Consider the following 17,195-nt stretch of genomic DNA (forward strand, 5'->3'; position numbering starts at 1 on the left):
TTAAACAGGCGACGAGTAAAAGCTTCCTGCTGATTAGTTGCTATGGGTTACTGCTTCTGGGAAAACTCAGTTTATTTTAAACCACAAAAGAAAAATTATAGGAGGACCAACTATCAAATACCCTACCAGCAAGAAGGAAGGAGAAAAAGGCCATAGGCCGTGGCATTCCAAATACACAGGACCAAGCAGCCCCCCACCAGCCCAATAAATAGTGACTGTCTATGGCAACTTACAGCAGCCCCTCTGGCATTTGCCAGAACCCACAGATTGCCAGTGTGGGCGTGGAGCTAGGTTGTGGAGGTTGTTATAAATTGTAGGTTCTAGTTGTCAGTTTATTTGTCTGTCTTATCAGCAAGTGGGGGCAGAGTTTTACTCAGTAGTTTGAATACTGCCATTGATAACCAGGGAAATATGCCCCCTAATTTTGGTTGCACTATTGAAACTTAAATTGTAAGCTTTAATGACCATGGCCCTCTTTACCTCTTGTATTGGTTATGTAATGTGTATGTCATTTATATGTTGGATGTACACACCCTTCTGTTGTACAACACTGTGCAATATGTTGGTCCTTAATAATAACTAAAAAATGTAAAGGTATATTTACTGAGAGGACACCAACAGCTAGAACAATTTAGAAACATATAACTAATAAAAGATAAATAAAAAATAAGAATAATTATAAAGTAGATATATTTTAAAAAGTTAGGAAAATAATTTTATTATAATCAGGTCAACTGCATATACCAATAATGTAATCTGTAGGGGGCAATTTTTTTTATGTTGAAAAAGAGCAAGCGTGGGGAAACATGAAAAAGAGGCCCTTTGTCTCTCTCTTGTTTCTTGCTTTTCTCTTTAGCATATTTACTGGAAGTGCTAATTCTTGCTGAGCTGATGCAAAGTCCTTCTGGTCATCAACTTGATTAATTGTGGGACTCATAAACCCATCAAGACATAATACAGGCCATTACTACCCTAGCTGAACTGATAGATGTACCTGATTCAACAGGCGGCTTTGATTAGAGCTTTCTGCAAAGCAATAAATCAGTCCTGTTGCAGTGCACCGCATATCACACTACTGCTGCTTCATTATTTAGCATTCAGCAAAAGCAGCGATACCGAGTCTTCTTATCTTCAGTTCCTTTTTCTGTCACTGGCTACTTTCTTTAATCACTGAATTGCTGGATTCATTTTGCTTTTCTATGTGTGCCATTACAATTAATTAAGTAGGTGGACAGGGGAGGAGAGCCACAGGCCAGCACTGGATATCTATTATTAATGTTGCTTGAGTGACCAAAAGTGGTAGTTGGGAAACATTGGCTGCAGTATTCCCTGGCATGTAGCTAAGTTGATACTCACTCATCTGCCTGCAGTTCAGGAAAAATTTTGAAATTCCTACAAACCTGGAGCACGATTTACCTGCAGTGGCACTCCTGGATGCCAAGCCATATATGTATCCCATCCAAAGCAAGTACAGGTATAGGATCCATTATCCGGAAACCTGTTATCCAGAAAGCTCTGAATTATTTAAAGGCTATCTCCCATAGACTCCATTTTATTGAAATAATCCAAATTTACTAAAATTATTTTCTTTTTCTCTGTAATAATAAAACAGTACCCTGTACTTGATCCAAACGAAGATCTTATTAATCCTTATTGGAAGCAAAACCAGCCTATTGGGTGGTTTATTTAATGTCAATGGGAGATGACCAGAGAAATCTATTTATTTGCACAGAAAGGGATCACTGTAGATGTCTCTTGGAGTGCTGGGGAGGTCAACGTGTCATGTATGCTATAAGCCTTAAAGTGCTATTGTACAATTATAGCATTATTACAGACTTCAAATCTTTACTATTGCTTTAATGACGACAACAACAATATTATTGTTTAAAGCAAAGAGAAGCACAATAATGAGATTAGTGTACTGGTTACCTGCTTTTTAAATGAACAATAACATAATTGCATACTTTCCCTTCCATTTTAATAGTTTACATTTTTAAACAAACAACTATTCCTAAGGCAAATTTTGCAACCTAATCCTACTACAGATATAGGATCCATTACCCAGAATGCTTGGGCCCTGGGGTCTTCCAGATAAGAGATCTGTAATTTGGATCAAAATACCTTACATCTGCTAAAATTCCTCTAAGCATTAAATAAACCCAATAGAAAATAATTTTGTAAAATTAGAACTATTTGCTTAAAATAGAATCAAAGTCGATTTGAATTTTAAAAAACTCGAAAAAACTCGATTCAAGGACGCAAACAACTCCAAATTGATCCCGTTGACTAAAACAGCAATTCGTCAGGTTTTAGGTGGTGAATAGTCGAATTTGAGTTTTTAAAGAGTATGATAAATCGAAAATCTAATTTTTTTAAAAAAACAAATCAAATTTGAATAACTCCCTAGTCGATTTTGACCGTTTTGACCAGACAAAAAAATAGAAAAATTTGAATTTCAAATTTTCAATTCGACCCTTGGTAAATCTGCCCCTTGGTGTTATAGGCCTTGCGCTTCCATAAAATGAGCAATTGCCTTTGTTGATCCAGGGACTAGTCCGATTTTGGAGTCAGGAATGATTTTTTTCCCCCTCTGAGGCAAATTGGGGGGGGTTTTAAAAGGTTTTTTTGCCTTCCTCTGGATCAACTAGAGGTTAGGCCAGTTAAAATAGAGTTAAAAGGTTGAACCTGATGGACTTATGTCTTTTTTTCAGCCTAACTTACTAGGTCTCTACATCATTCTAAATGTGAATTTAGATTTATGCTATTTATAGTATGGCATTTAGCATTTAGGTCAGGGCCACAGAAGGCAACTTTTAAACAGCAATTACATAATTGGGAAGCTACTACAAAATATGACCAGTAGATATGAAGCTTGCAACATGGGGTGTCTGTAAGCAGTCCCAGTTTAACAGTGTAGAATGTTGCAAAATACAAACACTAACAGCGTTAGACTAAGGAATTATCTTGAATGAGTCACAGTTACATTGCTAGCACATCATTAGTCCCATCCACGTATATGTCAATATATCTGCATCATCCTTAAACTATATTTGGGTTTCCCTGTTTTTTTTTAGCACAGTTCTCACATACTCCAGTTTATTATGATGAAGGCCTCCTTGAACGTTTTAGACAGAGAGCCACTGACTTTGTAAATCATATTGTGACTCATTAACAATTTAAAGAGTCCAGTATTCCAGTCATAAAGCAATTGCAAAATACGGTTTTCTCTCTTTTTGGCACTGTTTCCTCTTTTTCTCAAGGGCTTCCTTTTTTATTTTTTTTCCCTTTGGGTACTTTAACTGTATTTTCCATCTTGACAACTAACTAGTCTTTCTGGAAATCCCCAAGTCCTTACGTGTCACTCTAGTATGGCCCTATCTATGGGTAGGGGTAGCCCCTGTGTGGCCAACTCTTTGGCTCCTTCTACAGCCAAATTTATGCCACAACAGTGTATTTAATTCATGTGTTCCCATAATTGTGTGATCTGTCTTTTGACTGCTTAATGTGCAATTGAAAACTGCCGTATATAGCGCATTATCTCTGTTTGAGTTTCACTATACAGTATTGACTAGCAGTCTGACGATCAGCCAGGGTTCACCTATAACTACATCAAGTATTCCCATAATGGTGCAATCTGTCCTTTGACTGCATTAGTGGGCTATAAAAACTGCGCTGCTTATGCCTGTATTCTATTACACTTTTGACAAGCAGTCTGACGATCTGCCAAATTTAATCAAATTGTTTTTGCTCCACATCATGTTTGTGGTGCATATGCTGCACTTTTGGGATTATGCCCCCCCCCCCAATAAATAGACACCCCTAGTGGCCACAATGTTGTTACTTCATGCCCCGATATGTGTTCCTTGCACTGTTTTTAGCTACCGTATATGTGATAAGGGGCCTCTAATCTCAGAGCCTCACACTGTTCTGTCCCTTTTATTCGGGTGGTGCAGTCCACTCTGGGCATTCTTGATAGTTTAGTATTTTTGAAACCGTGTTCAGTTTTGGTTCTGGATAAGACCCTTCTGCCTTATTTTGTTTATCAATTTCTGCCATTTTTGGACCCTGTGCCTGGGCAACAATCCTCAACCTGCTATACAATATCTAGTTAATCCTATATGCCTCACTTGGATCTTTGGTTATCCCCAAGGAACTGCATTAATTACTTTGTTTCTTTGTATTATGCTATGAATAATCCAACAACAGCAGCTTGACTTTGAAGATTTTCCATGACCCGCTGCATCTACAGTTATCGATTGCTTTCATTTACTTTTCCTTTTTTTTTTTTTATGGTGGTTTTATTTCGTTTTTTTTTACTCCCAATTTGATTTTCTATTGGATTCCTGTTTTTGGTGCCATGTTTTGCACAGGGGGAGGGTTGATAAGGGTTTGCACTGCTTACACTCTTGTTAGTTTTTTTCCCTGAGGAAGATCACTATGATGTGATCGAAACATTGGACTTTCTTTTGTTTTTCTATTAAAATCAGTTACTGTAACTGAGCATTATATCCTTATAAACGGCGCGTTCTGATGTCAGAGCACGCCGTTTATAACAGGGGCCCCAGGCCGCCGAATTTGACGCTATGCTTCCGAATTTGCTGGCGCGAGTCCAAAACAGAGGCCAGCGCGTCAGAAACGGACAACGGCAACCAGAAATTGACACCGGCGACCAGAATTTCGACTCCGACCCCCCCCCACAAAATGTAGATTATAATGCATGATGTACCCCCTACTAGAGATTTATAAAGATATCAGAAGTCACTTTGGAGTTACGTGACCTGTATAAAAGCACTTGGCCTGCGGCCTCGTGCTTTTATATGGTCACATAACTCCTCTGTGACTTATAATATCTTTATAAATTACAGTAGGGGGTACATTATCCACTATATAAACACACATACATACATATTTTTTTTTTCAATAAAATATAAGCAAATCCTTACACAAAACCTTTAATTCACAAAAAGGGAAAATAAATGTTTATATATCTCTAGAAACAATACATAGATAATTCAGTTACTGCTATACTATATAAACATAATGTGGCCCTTTTGCTGGTGCTTGAAAATGAAAATAAAACAGTAACGGGAAAAAAAAAAAAATTCTCTACCAAAAAGGCTTGCTTAAACTGTAACCATGGGAAAATTAGTATTTATAATTGTGCTTGTTTTAGTCCAGAAACATGTCATACAATAGATGATTCACGAGAAATATTGGAGATCTCCCAAATCTCATCATCCACCTGAACAAGAGCTTCCTTCTTTTCTGCATCAAGTCCCTTACCCTGGCCACTACCCCCACATGTATGTAACTCAGAGTTTTCTTGGCTATGGAAACATTCGCTCTGTCCCACAGCATCACTTGCTGAAACAGCAAAAGCAGTTTTATGAGAGGTCCCACTCTCAGATGTAATGTCCACAGGTTTTTCAAAGAAGTCATTCTGAAGGATATACCGGACACACTGCAAAATCACATTCCTTTCATGCCGGATGTCATTAGCCAGTAACTAGAAGAGAGGGGAAAAAAAAAAATCAGAGTTAGCATAGTCTACTAATCCACATAAATCAGCATTTTGTCCAACTCAGTGCAACTAGATAAACGAAAAAAATAAACTTAATGCTCTGAGCTTCTGGACTGGGTAAAAACATCGTTCATGGCACGATTTACCTCCCAATGGTTTAATATGAAGCCAGCTATGATGGAGATTGTGCTGGCTTGATTACCAACTTACGATTCGCCTAAATGAGCCGAACTAGTTCAAAATATCAAAAAACCTAGTATTTCTAGTGCATGAGCAATGAATCACCTCCTATTTTCCTATTAGTCAGGGGGAGATTGCACTTCCCCCTTCAGTGTTGTACAGCTTCACTGTATTTTTTTTTTTAAGGCTTTAATCAATGATTTAAAATAAGACAGAAAAAAAATAAGAGGAAACGCACTGATCGGAGAAAGATGTAAAGTTTGCAGGTGACAATGGTTTTTCAGCACTATTTTTTTTTATTTTTGTGGAATCTTAACATGTGCAAAGAAGTAAATATGGAAGCTTCTTATTTTTGCACTTTGAGGCACATTTATCAAGGTCGAATTTCGAATTATACGAGTTCTTTTTAAAACTCCCCTAAACTACCATAAATTCGACAAATCGAAATTTATTAATAAAATCAAATTTTTCAACTCGGACAAATTTAAACAACCCGAAATCTTGATTACGTTTTTCTCCGAAAAAAACTCGAATGCCAGGAAGGCTGCAAACATCTCCAAATTGATCCCTGGACCTCTCCCATTGACTTAAACAGCAATTCAGCAGGTTTTAGGTGGCCAATAGTCCAATTCTTAAAGGGCCAGAGTATGATAAATCTCGAAAATCAAATTAGAATTTTTTAAAAAAAATCAAATTGAGTTTGGATAACTCCCTAGTCGAATTTGGCAGTTTTGACCATAAGAAAAAAAAAAAAATCATCTAAAATTCAAATTTTCAATTCAACCCTTAATAAATTTGCTATCTATATAGTAAAACATTAGTATTAAGCATAAAACTTTGTTAGCAATTTTTAACAGCAGCAAAAACATGTGGCTCACCACAATTAAAGAAAATACATGGTATATAAGATTATTTTGAAGTCTACACACTGGTAACCAACTTTGGCAGTACAAGCAGATGATTTAAGAGAGTAGGGCATTTTTTTCCAATTGATCATTGTATATTGGTCAAAAAATAACCGTTGTGGAAATGCATTTGCCAATATATCGGATATAACCATAGTCTTTGCTCATAGTACCAACACCAAAAGCATTCTGCTGTAGAGATCAGTATGCTCAAGCCAGCACAGTAAGCTTACATAAAATATAAAAACAAAAAAAACCACAGCATAACAAAAGTTCTGTTTTATTTTACCATTTCCAGGAGAGTAGGTTGGCATCTAGTTGGAGCACCGTACGCCTTCTTTTCACATTTCTTTTGACTTTTGTTAGGGGGAATTTTACTGTGAGGTCCGTTGCTCTGCTGAGCTGTGTTTGAAGGATGAATGTGTTGGGTCTTTAATTCCTGTTTTGGCCTGTTACTTAACACTGTGTGAGCAGCAGAGGGCGTAAAGGTCTGAAGAATTTGCTTATTCTCTGCCATAGCTGCCTTAACACGTCTTATTGGTTGCTCTAAAAGAGAAAGAAGGTCATTTTAAGTAGTGGGTTACAATGTTGCAAGATATCTTGGATATAAACTAAATAACTGACTGCACCTGGAAACTGTAAAGTCTCCATATATTTAAATTGCGTACCAGAAGTCACCTTAAACATGGTAATGTATCACCATAGGCTTGGAAGCGTGAGATAATGACATCTATCTGATGTCTTTACTCTTTGCATGCGATTGCTGTTTTGCTTCCAATCCCAACACTGACAAAGCCCAATGGATATGTTTTTTTTTTTTTTGCAATAGACTGGGACCGAGGACATTTACATATGAAAAAAAAATCTTCTCAAGATTTATAGGGGGGTTGATTTAATGATTAGTAGATGATGGTTTCCATTTGCAAATTCAGTTCCAACGCATTTTTTTCCCGTGATATGTTCCCTGCGTGAAAGGGTTACATTTATGCAGGGTAAAGGTGTGTGTGTTCATTCATCTAAATAAGAAAAACCTAAACCATCTGAGTAAATATATAGGGGCAAATTCACCAAGATTCGTAGTTTCGCCAGTGTCCGCTTCGCCGTAATTCGCCAGCGCTACGCAAATTCACTAAAATCCAAAGTTGCGCTCAGGGGAAGCGTAAGGTTGCGAAGTTGCGCTAGCGTTAATTCGCCAAGCAAAGCGAAGTTACGCTAGCGATGCTTAATTTGCATACGGCGCAAAATTGAAGTTAAAATGGAGGTATATGTAGCATCACTACACAAGCCTGGGAAACCTTCAAAACAGCAAATAAAATTTTTTATTTTGCCCTACACATGTGCCCACTGTATAGTTAAGTTGCCATGAGTCAGGAAATGTAGGGGGGAAGGAGGGTAGCCCCAAAAAAATTTTTCGATCTTTTTCAGCCTATCACCCATAAAAAAAAGAAAAAACGCCAGCGTTTTTTGGGACTTAGAAAAATGTTTAACTTTTTTTGAAGCAATCCCTATCTACTCTATTGCACTTCGCCTGGTCTGAGGTGGCGAAAGAAGTCTAGCGTAAAAGGTAGCGTCCAGAAAAATGCGCGCCTCAGTGAATTTGCGTAGTTACGTCCGTTGTGCAAATTCGCCAGGCGTAAGGGTGCAAAGTAACACTAGCGAATTTACGCCAGCGTCCGTTAGGCGCTTCGTCCTTTAGTGAATTTGCCCCATAGAGTGATTCCCAAGATCCATTATTTATATTTGCTGTGCAGGACAATGGAAAATAAAAACTATTAAGGAAAAAAAAATTTTCAATGTCGGTCAGCAAGGTGCCCAAGAATTAGCAGAAAAAACATCAGTTCTTACCAATGGGTTCAGAGTCACTGTCGGAAGAGCTGCCATAGCTGCAGATTAGTTTGCTCAAGGCAGAAGTTACCTGCTTTGGAACTACAGACAACCCTGTGCTCGCTTTTGCTTCATCATTGTCAGATTCTGTAAGGCAAACATATTTATTATACTTATTTATTATTAACTGCTTGAAATATACACATTTTTATTAAATAATTTAACTACATTAGCGATTAAAGTGTAAAGTCATTAAAGCTTGAACACTGTATACTATCAGCCTTTTTCCTACATGGATTTCAGTTTAGGCGTGCATTCTTCTTTTTATCAGTAATGGGTGCAGATATACAGGGCAGGGTTTGCTTTATATTAGAGAAAGACCAGAAATATATTAGAAAGACTAGAAACATATCAATCTGCTACTTCCCTTAAACCTTAATATGATAAATATTGGGGTACACATCCAGTATGCAAGAAGCTCCACAGCCCTATTCACTTGTATAGGGTTTTCATCTGATACCCTTTGGAGCACATTTACTAAAGAGCGAATTGGGGGGTATTTTTGCCAAAAAAAGAATTTGCAACGACATCTCCTCTTTCCTAAAAGTTGAGCAAAACACTTCACTAGCAAATTACCTTGTCGCTGGAGAAGTTTTGCTGTGCTTTACCAGGCGAATTTTCCGCTAATTTATCAAAGTGTGAAAATTCTTTGATAAATTGGGTTAACAAATCCCAATTTGTTAACCTTTTCAGCAAAATCTATTTCGCCAGGTTCTGACCGGTGAAATAATACAATGAAGCTATATCCTCAACATTATTGTCAAGTGAAATAATATCCTGTGTTCCAAAAAAAGTCATAACCAACAGCCAAAACGCTGGCGTTTTTTCATATTTAAAGTGGGATTTTGTTTACAAGTTGAAACATAATATCTTATTCACACTTTTTTAACATTTGAAGCTCATGCCACATTTGTTTTAGGGTGAGCTCAAGGCCTAGGCCAATATAGGATCTCTGTCTTCCTTTTGCTTCCTTGGACATTTATTAATTATAAGTGGCCACTTCCAGCAATTTTACCAACATCACTAATAAACACATACATATGGCCTTTATATACCCACTGAATTGAAACTTACACAAGTGTAAGTTGAAGTTTCGCGAGCAACAGAAAATTTGTCATGACATTTTCGAGCAAACAGATCATCCCTGACAAAAGTACGCCAACGTTCTTTTGTTGAGACGTAAATGTGTGCTTTAAAGAATATGCGTATTCGTCACAAAAGAACGTAGACGTCAGATGTAGTTGAACAAAGTATGGCAGAGTCTTCCAAAGCGAAATTTGTAGGTAAGTAAATGTGCCCCTTTAAGTTGCAATTGAAGGAGACCTGCATTTAAGACTGCAGAGAAGATGGAATGCCTAGAAGAAACTGAAGACATTCTTTTACTAAGAAATAAAATATTTCTTACCAGGATCACTGCCTGCCAACATATTTAGTGGATCCAGAGCGTGTGCCTTTCGGGCCACATTTTCCTCTTGAGAATTTGCATTTTTTTCCATTGTTGCATTAGAGGTGCCATCTTGATTTGCAATTTCATTTTGTCTGAACTTTTTCTTGAAATTTCTTTGGTTTTTGCGATTCTGCCACTTCTTGTTACCTTGATTGGATTGACTGGACTGCCCTTTCTTCATCCCTTTCATCTTCCTGCACCAATATAAAGAAAAGGTCAAGGCTAATTGTTCTTCTTATTTACCGCTATAACTTTTCTTTTTTCTTCTACTTAGTTGCTTAATATTAAGAGTTAAAATTGTAATGTTCACATCCGTTAAGAACCTGTGTATTTGTGGGGGAATATTTATTACATAGTAACATATTAAGTTAGGTTAAAAAGAAAAATCCATCGAGTTCAACCTTTATACTTTTTTAACCTGCCTAACTGCTAGTTGATCCAAAGGAAGGCAAAAAACAATTAACATTGGATTCAAACGTCACCGGTGATTCATTCATTATTTCTTTTTTCCCTGCTGCTCATGCGTAGTAATATTGATGATGATGATGATGAAGACAGTTGCTTACACAAATAAAGGAAAACACAGGGATACATTCCTGAATAACTGAATTAAGCATGAAGCAAGGCAGCAAAAGCACAAACTACTTTGCTGGCATTCCCTCGAGTGCAGAGAATCATTTATCCTCTTCTCTGCACAGGGTACAAAGTATTCAGAGTCTAGCATCCAGACATGACCACGAAAGGAGAAAATGAATATAAAGAATACAAATAAAGCTTTAGCAACTTCTAAGTTCATAATAAATTAGTCAATGCCTCCAAGTAGCCACTGGCTGACCAATCATTGATGCCAATGCTAATTAGACAATTGCCATCATTCATAGCTATCAACACACACAAAAACAAATTGCACATACCCAAACTGAGGGGTTGTCAATACTTCTCCCCGTTCTTCCCTTTCTCTCCGGAGTTGCTGCTTCTTGGCAATGTTTGCTAGTGTCGGAAAGTTTCTTAAAGAGAAAAAAAATTGATTAAACAAAATATTCCTGCCTGTGACAGACGCTAAATTAAAAGGGATTTACCTAAGTTTGTATTTGCAAGGTTTAAAAAAACATCTATTATAAGGACAAGGAACATTTACATGATTTCTGAATAAGGTCACTTCCTGTGCTAATTTGTGGGTCACGAATGCATTTTACTAACCAAAAAAGAAATGTTACAGTATTAGAGAAGCACAAGCCCATTGCCGTTTTAAGGGGTGGTGAGAAAAGACTGTTTGGGTGCTTTGCAGTCAGTTCTGTTCCATAATTTTCAGTTTATATTCATTGTTATTTGTATTTCTCATTGGTGGTGCATTGTATGTACAAGATGTGCACCTGTTGCTGGCACCAACCCTCAACCCTTCCTAAGGGTGCAATTGAGACACGCCTCACTAAGCTCCTTCACTATAGCCACGCCACCACACTAATTTCCCTTGCTACGCAATGGCACACTTGTTTTTCTCTCCATCCATATTTGCCTACAAGCTTGACTACAGAATCCACATGTGAAATGGTGTTCAACATAAGCGCAATGAAAAAGTGCTTTTGCCTATTGTTTTATCCATGAGAAATCTAAGAGCAAATGGGTAAACATAGAAATGGAAGCAATTTCTTTTGGTTCTTGTGAGGTAGATAATTATACTCCCAGCGTACAGATAATCCCCCTGCATAATGGACTATTGCATATCTGTGCACTGTTATTGGATTTTGCAGAGACAATTAATTTCCTGCTCAGTTAGCTATCAGCAAAAACATACCAGTGCTCAGAATATCATTGTGCACAAACAGCAAATAGTGCTTACTTTCTTCTTTCTTCTCTCCATTTTGCAATTTCGTCTGGTGTATCAAGTTTTATTCTCTTAGCTCCGGGAGCATGCATCTAAACCAAAATGAAAGCTAAATCAGGTTGTGGCAGAATGGTTAAGAATTTCTACAACAGCCTCAAAAGTCAATCAGTATATGCAATTAGCAACTTAGATCAATATGCTTTGCAATTGTAATTCTAATATATGTCCAATATTACATGCGCTCTGTGCTTATTACAATCTTTAGTGCAGTTTATTTGCTGAAGCTGTACAATTCCTGCAATTTAAAGGAGAACTCCATACACACACACATTTTTTTACATAACTAAAAGAACATTTGAAGCAACTAGCCTTTATACATTAATTACAAAATGTTCATCATTTGAAGTGTTATTTGTACATGTAACTGAAAGCAGTAGGTCTGACCCTTTCTATTCCCTATACTGCTGGTACTGACTCTTGAAACAATGTAAACAAAGTCGATTCAGACGATTTCCAGCTCTAGTGGCACACAGCACAGTAATCAGACTCGCACTAATACCTGTCACCTAGACCTGAGGGTGCAATAATGGGTCAGGGAAATGTTGCTTGAAAATGCTGTAGTGCTTTCAAACAGAAATCGCTTGGTCAGCAAGGACACCCAGACATCCAAGTTGTTGCCACTAAATTACATTATACGTATTCCAAGCATTTTGTTGTCTGCTTGCTGAACTGGAATTACTCAGGCAACAAAATTACCTTAACTGGCCCATTTGTCAATGCCTAAAACAACTGGAAATCTTTAATGAATGTAATGTAGAACGTTTCTTACTATTACATTCACTATCCTTATGCTTAAAACATTTAGATGGAGTCCCCCTTTAAATATGTGGAAAGAATCCTTCAGTAAGGAGCATTCCTGATCTATGTTTATTCACTGGCCAGCAAACATATGTGCCCAGAGCTACACCACTTTCCACTAAGAGACTGTAAATCCAGATATATACAAGAAGGTGATATCAGAATACTAAAATGGCCAAGCAAACACAACATTGTCTACTACACTGCTATAAATAGTGACGTATACACTGTGAATGTTTTTTGCTGTACTAAAGATATTTAGGTGACAAAGATCGAAGAGTCAGATGTAAGATCTAAGACCAGGATGATAGAAAATGTGGAGGCAATTAAAAAGAAGCCTTATTCAAACCAGTAGTTACACACCGCCTGTATACTTTACCATTATGCTATGCAATTGTTTTATATTGAATTTTATATCAATATAAAAAAGAAAAAAAAACAGTAGTTACTCACATTTTTCCAGTGAATATGTACCAACTTCTCATGGGCACTGAAACTGCAGCCTCTTTCTTCACACTGCAATAAGATTGGCAACAATTCAGTTAGGCTTAGCTCATTCCTTTATATATAACATTCATGGTATTTTCAAGCACAAGTTTGAATAACATGCCAATGAACACAAGGCCTCCATGACAGCTTTCAAAACAAATCCAGTTTTCTCCCGCCTCCTCAAAGTGTCTGACAATACTCCTTACCTCATGTGCAACTGTACCTTGTATTATAGTAATGCCCCACCCACGTTTGTTCTATTAATTTATTGTTCTGCTGTACAGTGCGGTGTACATAAGTAGCACTATATAAATAAAACACATTAACATAGTCTCCGCAGCCATGTTATTTATCAGCTATTTATTTTTTAAAAGTACAGGTTTTTCATATTTTAGATATTTCTATCTGTCTTATCTTCCAGGCATATCATTTGCTTGTGTTGTTTAACCTAACATGTGTGTGTGTGTGTGTGGGGGGGGGACTACGAGTGGGTAAAACCTTGGAATTGCAGTAGGAGGGCTACCTCAAAAGAACCCAAGGAGGACACAGATCAAATATTAAGACTAAGTTGGCCTACAACCAAAGAAGTACTATGGCAGATATAGATTTAACCAGTGTCTCGTGATATTTATAATTTCACTTATGTACTAAGGACCAACATCTAATTTTTTTTTTTTTTTTTTAAGTAATCTTTACAAGGGATTGAGAAAGCCAGTAGGATCATTAGCAAAATGTCTTCAAGGAAAAAGAAAATAGAGAAGCTGATTTGACTTATTACTATAGACACGTCTAGAATAAAATATTATATTCTTACTAGAGCCACTGTTTATATAAAAAAAGTATAACATCGCAGTTTTGATATTAACCGACAGAAAAGGTGCAAACTGAACTAAACATATCAAATCCTATCAATTTTCCAGAAGCATGATGCTCTTGTTGAATCCTAACTGAACAACAGGCCCAAATAATAAGGCTTCTTTACAATATATGAGACCATAAAAAAATGTCGCATTCAGCAAATAAAAAGAATGGTGAAATGTCTTACCTTGACGTGCTGAGAGGTGTGTTCATTATACTTTGCTTGGTTTTTAAAACCACGGTCACATGTGTCACAGTAGTGAGTGTAAACTGGTTCTTTCTTTTGCTTTTTCTGGGGGAATAAGATATTAAAACAAAATATGTTATTGATGAAAATTATAAAACCAACATACATGGTCCACAGCACCTAAAAGGGAGCAAATGAAAAACAGTTTTTTGTACAATCACATCTACAGATTTGCTTTGCTCTTCACAAGAATAACATACAATGTGAAATGCAGGAGGCTTCTAAAACGCTTTCACTTTAAGTGAGCAAAGAGAATACAAATGGCCTAAGTGCACTAAACATCAGATGTTTTGTTGCATATGGTGCATCCCATGATGTCTTACCGAATGGTGCTTTATTCTACTTTGACAGTTTCCAAATGGCATTCGGCTTTCACAATTAAACTGTCCGTGTCCCCCTAAAGTACAAGAGTAAAAAGAAACTTGAATTAATGGACTTCTATTAAACATATTTACTTCTCTAAAATAGCAGCAAGTTCAACATTTTTATCTGAAGGGATTTAATTAAGAAACATCTGAATAAGCTAAATTGCACATTAAGACTACAACAGGTCTCTTAAAGCAATAGTAACACCAAAAAATGAAAGCATTTTAAAGTAATGAAAATATAATGTAGTGTTGTACTGCAATGGTACAACTGGCGTGTTTCCTTCAGAAACTCTACAATAGTAATATTGTTATTCCTTTAAAATACTTAAATTTTTTGGTGTTACTGTTCCTTTAAAGTTCACTGGTCACCCAGACATAAAAAGCTCTTATAAAAGTCATTTTCAAATTGAACATACCCAAATTCTTCTTTTTATCAAAACACCTATATCTGTTATAAACTTATTTAAAAGTCTCAGCTGTCACTCATGTATTGCCTGCCCCTCCTCTATGCCTTAAGATGGCCATAAACTATAGCAGTGATCCCCAACCAGTAGCTTGTGAGAAACATGTGGCTCTCCAACCCCTTGGATGTTGCTCCCAGTGGCCTCACACCAAGTGCTTATTTTTGAATTACTGATTTGGAGGTAAGTTTTTGTTGCATAAAAACTGAATGTACTGCCAAACAGAGCCTCATGTAGGTTGACAATCCACATAGGGGCTACCAAATGGCTAATCACAGTCCTTATTTGGTATCCCAAGAACATTTTCATGCTAGCGTTGCTCCCCAACTCCTTTTAAATCTGAATGTTGCTCACGGGTTCAAAAGGTTGGGGATCCCTGAACTATATGATCTGCTCGTTTGGCAACATCGCCAAACGAGCGGATCTTTCCCCCGATATGCCCACCAATGCAGGGCTATATGCCAAACGATCGGATTACAACGAGGAGCAATGAGCTCCGTTGAGTCGATTGCCTAAAAAAATTAAACCTTCCTGATCGATATTGTGCACAGATTTCGATTGGCCAGACTCGTTGGAAGCCCCCATACACAGATAAACTGCTGTATTGGTCTAAAGGACCGATATCGGCAGCTTTAATCTGCACGTGTATGGCCACCTTTAGGCATAGAGACAGTGGCATAACTATAGAGACAGCAGACCCCACTGTGTCGCGGGGGGGGATGAAGGACAAGGGGGCCCGGACTACAAAAATCTGCACTCTGCAGGCACTTGAATATGTAAAAATGTGCGAGGAAAGGTACGGGTGTGAAAACAGGGTTGGTGTGCATGCGAGGCCCTTCCAAATTTTGCTGGGGGTCCTGTAATAATTTGTGCAAGTGTGTTGAGCAAACTTACTGGACAGATTATTATTATTTGTAGAGTGTCAAAATATTGCACAGTGTTGAATTTTTATCATCAGAGCCAAAATTTACCATATAGGCAGTCAAGGACCCATGACTAGGGCTGCAGCTTTATGATGAAGTGTCCTAGTGACACGAAACGTGACAGGTAATAAGATGATTGTATGTATAAAATATTCATTTTTTATGTACAAACTTTGGTCTGATCTATACGCGAGTTACCAGTGTGCCCCGCAACTACATTTCTTTTTTGCTTACAGCAACTTTAGGAAGGCCACCCTCTGTGATTCTGTGGTAAAATAAATTAAATATTTCTCCTTGAGCTGCCACTGGATATTTGCCAGCCAAATCTAGCTGCAGAGCTGAATACCTGAATCTTACACAATACAGAAGGTTTATCTCTGTATGTGCTGATCAAGAGTTGAGCTCTAGTGCCTAGAGCTGCATGGGACCAAAGTACAGTCCTCAATATTGTGCCATGAATTCGGTTGTTTCTGTTTTATAATATCCTTTTGTTCATACAACAATATCAGTACGTGTACAGCCAACATTGAGTTCTTTTCTACTAATGATCATCGTTTGTTAAATTGTGAGTATGGCAAATTGATATACAAATACTCCTATTCAGATATGTGCTGCAGAGACTGCAGTGATTTCTTTACAGCTGGGCCAGAGTAGTATTTGGTTTTATAGATATCTAACATTATTCTTATGGCAACGTGTTTCTGCTGATAATACCATAGAGTCCTGTAAAATGTCCCCTCCACTCTTTCAGTATCTGCCAAATACAACAGCCAGTCCGTGCCTACTACTGAATTTAGCAATAAATCAGGTATTTGATATATTTTTATATAGTTGCCCCCTTCTCTTATCCATTCCTCCCAGCACTCACCTCCATGCTGCCCGCTGTATGATGACGGCTGCTGCTGCCTGTACTGAGGTCGCCACGGGTTCCATCCTCCGCCCCACAGCCCTTGAGGAGAAGGTGGAGGACAATGAAACCATGGAGTTGAGGGCGGTGGGCCAGTGCAGGGCCCAGCTGTAAATACCGGCGATCTGAGCACTGGGGCCGGGTACTGATTGCTGTGCTCCATACTAATAGATGGCACCGCACTCATCAGGCAACGTGCGTACTCAACTCTTCTACCACTTCCGTGTAAAGTAACGATGACGCCATCTTGGATATGGGCACAACACCATTCTCCCATTTAACGCAGAAACTCTGAGACAGATTTTACAGACATTAAGCAGCA

General features: G+C 37.7%; 1 protein-coding gene across 1 annotated transcript; it reads right to left on the reverse strand.

The window, feature by feature from the left end:
* Window positions 1-4,936: 4,936 nt before the first annotated feature.
* On the reverse strand, window positions 4,937-17,150 carry nufip1.L (nuclear FMR1 interacting protein 1 L homeolog). Its single transcript, XM_018247321.2, has 10 exons — window positions 16,835-17,150; window positions 14,538-14,611; window positions 14,155-14,259; window positions 13,074-13,136; window positions 11,778-11,854; window positions 10,852-10,944; window positions 9,896-10,131; window positions 8,452-8,577; window positions 6,896-7,152; window positions 4,937-5,506 (listed from the first exon to the last, which is right to left on the reverse strand). Exons 1-10 carry the CDS (start codon window positions 17,148-17,150, stop codon window positions 5,186-5,188), a joined length of 1,668 nt encoding a protein of 555 aa, XP_018102810.1. The 3' UTR covers window positions 4,937-5,185.
* Window positions 17,151-17,195: the final 45 nt, after the last annotated feature.

The sequence above is a fragment of the Xenopus laevis genome, chromosome 2L (genome assembly GCF_017654675.1).
Source record: "Xenopus laevis strain J_2021 chromosome 2L, Xenopus_laevis_v10.1, whole genome shotgun sequence".
Classification (NCBI taxonomy): Eukaryota; Metazoa; Chordata; class Amphibia; order Anura; family Pipidae; genus Xenopus; species Xenopus laevis.

What these genes read in the sequence shown, in the direction of transcription:
- nufip1.L (XM_018247321.2), bottom strand. Translation starts at nt 17,150, where the DNA reads ATGGGAGAATGGTGTTGTGCCCATATCCAAGATGGCGTCATCGTTACT. An exon ending in GTTGGCAGGCAGTGATCCTG is followed by an intron (nt 8,578 to 9,895) that starts GTAAGAAATATT and finishes TTTGCCTTACAG; the next exon opens with AATCTGACAATGATGAAGCA. An exon ending in CAGTGACTCTGAACCCATTG is followed by an intron (nt 7,153 to 8,451) that starts GTAAGAACTGAT and finishes TTTCTCTTTTAG; the next exon opens with AGCAACCAATAAGACGTGTT.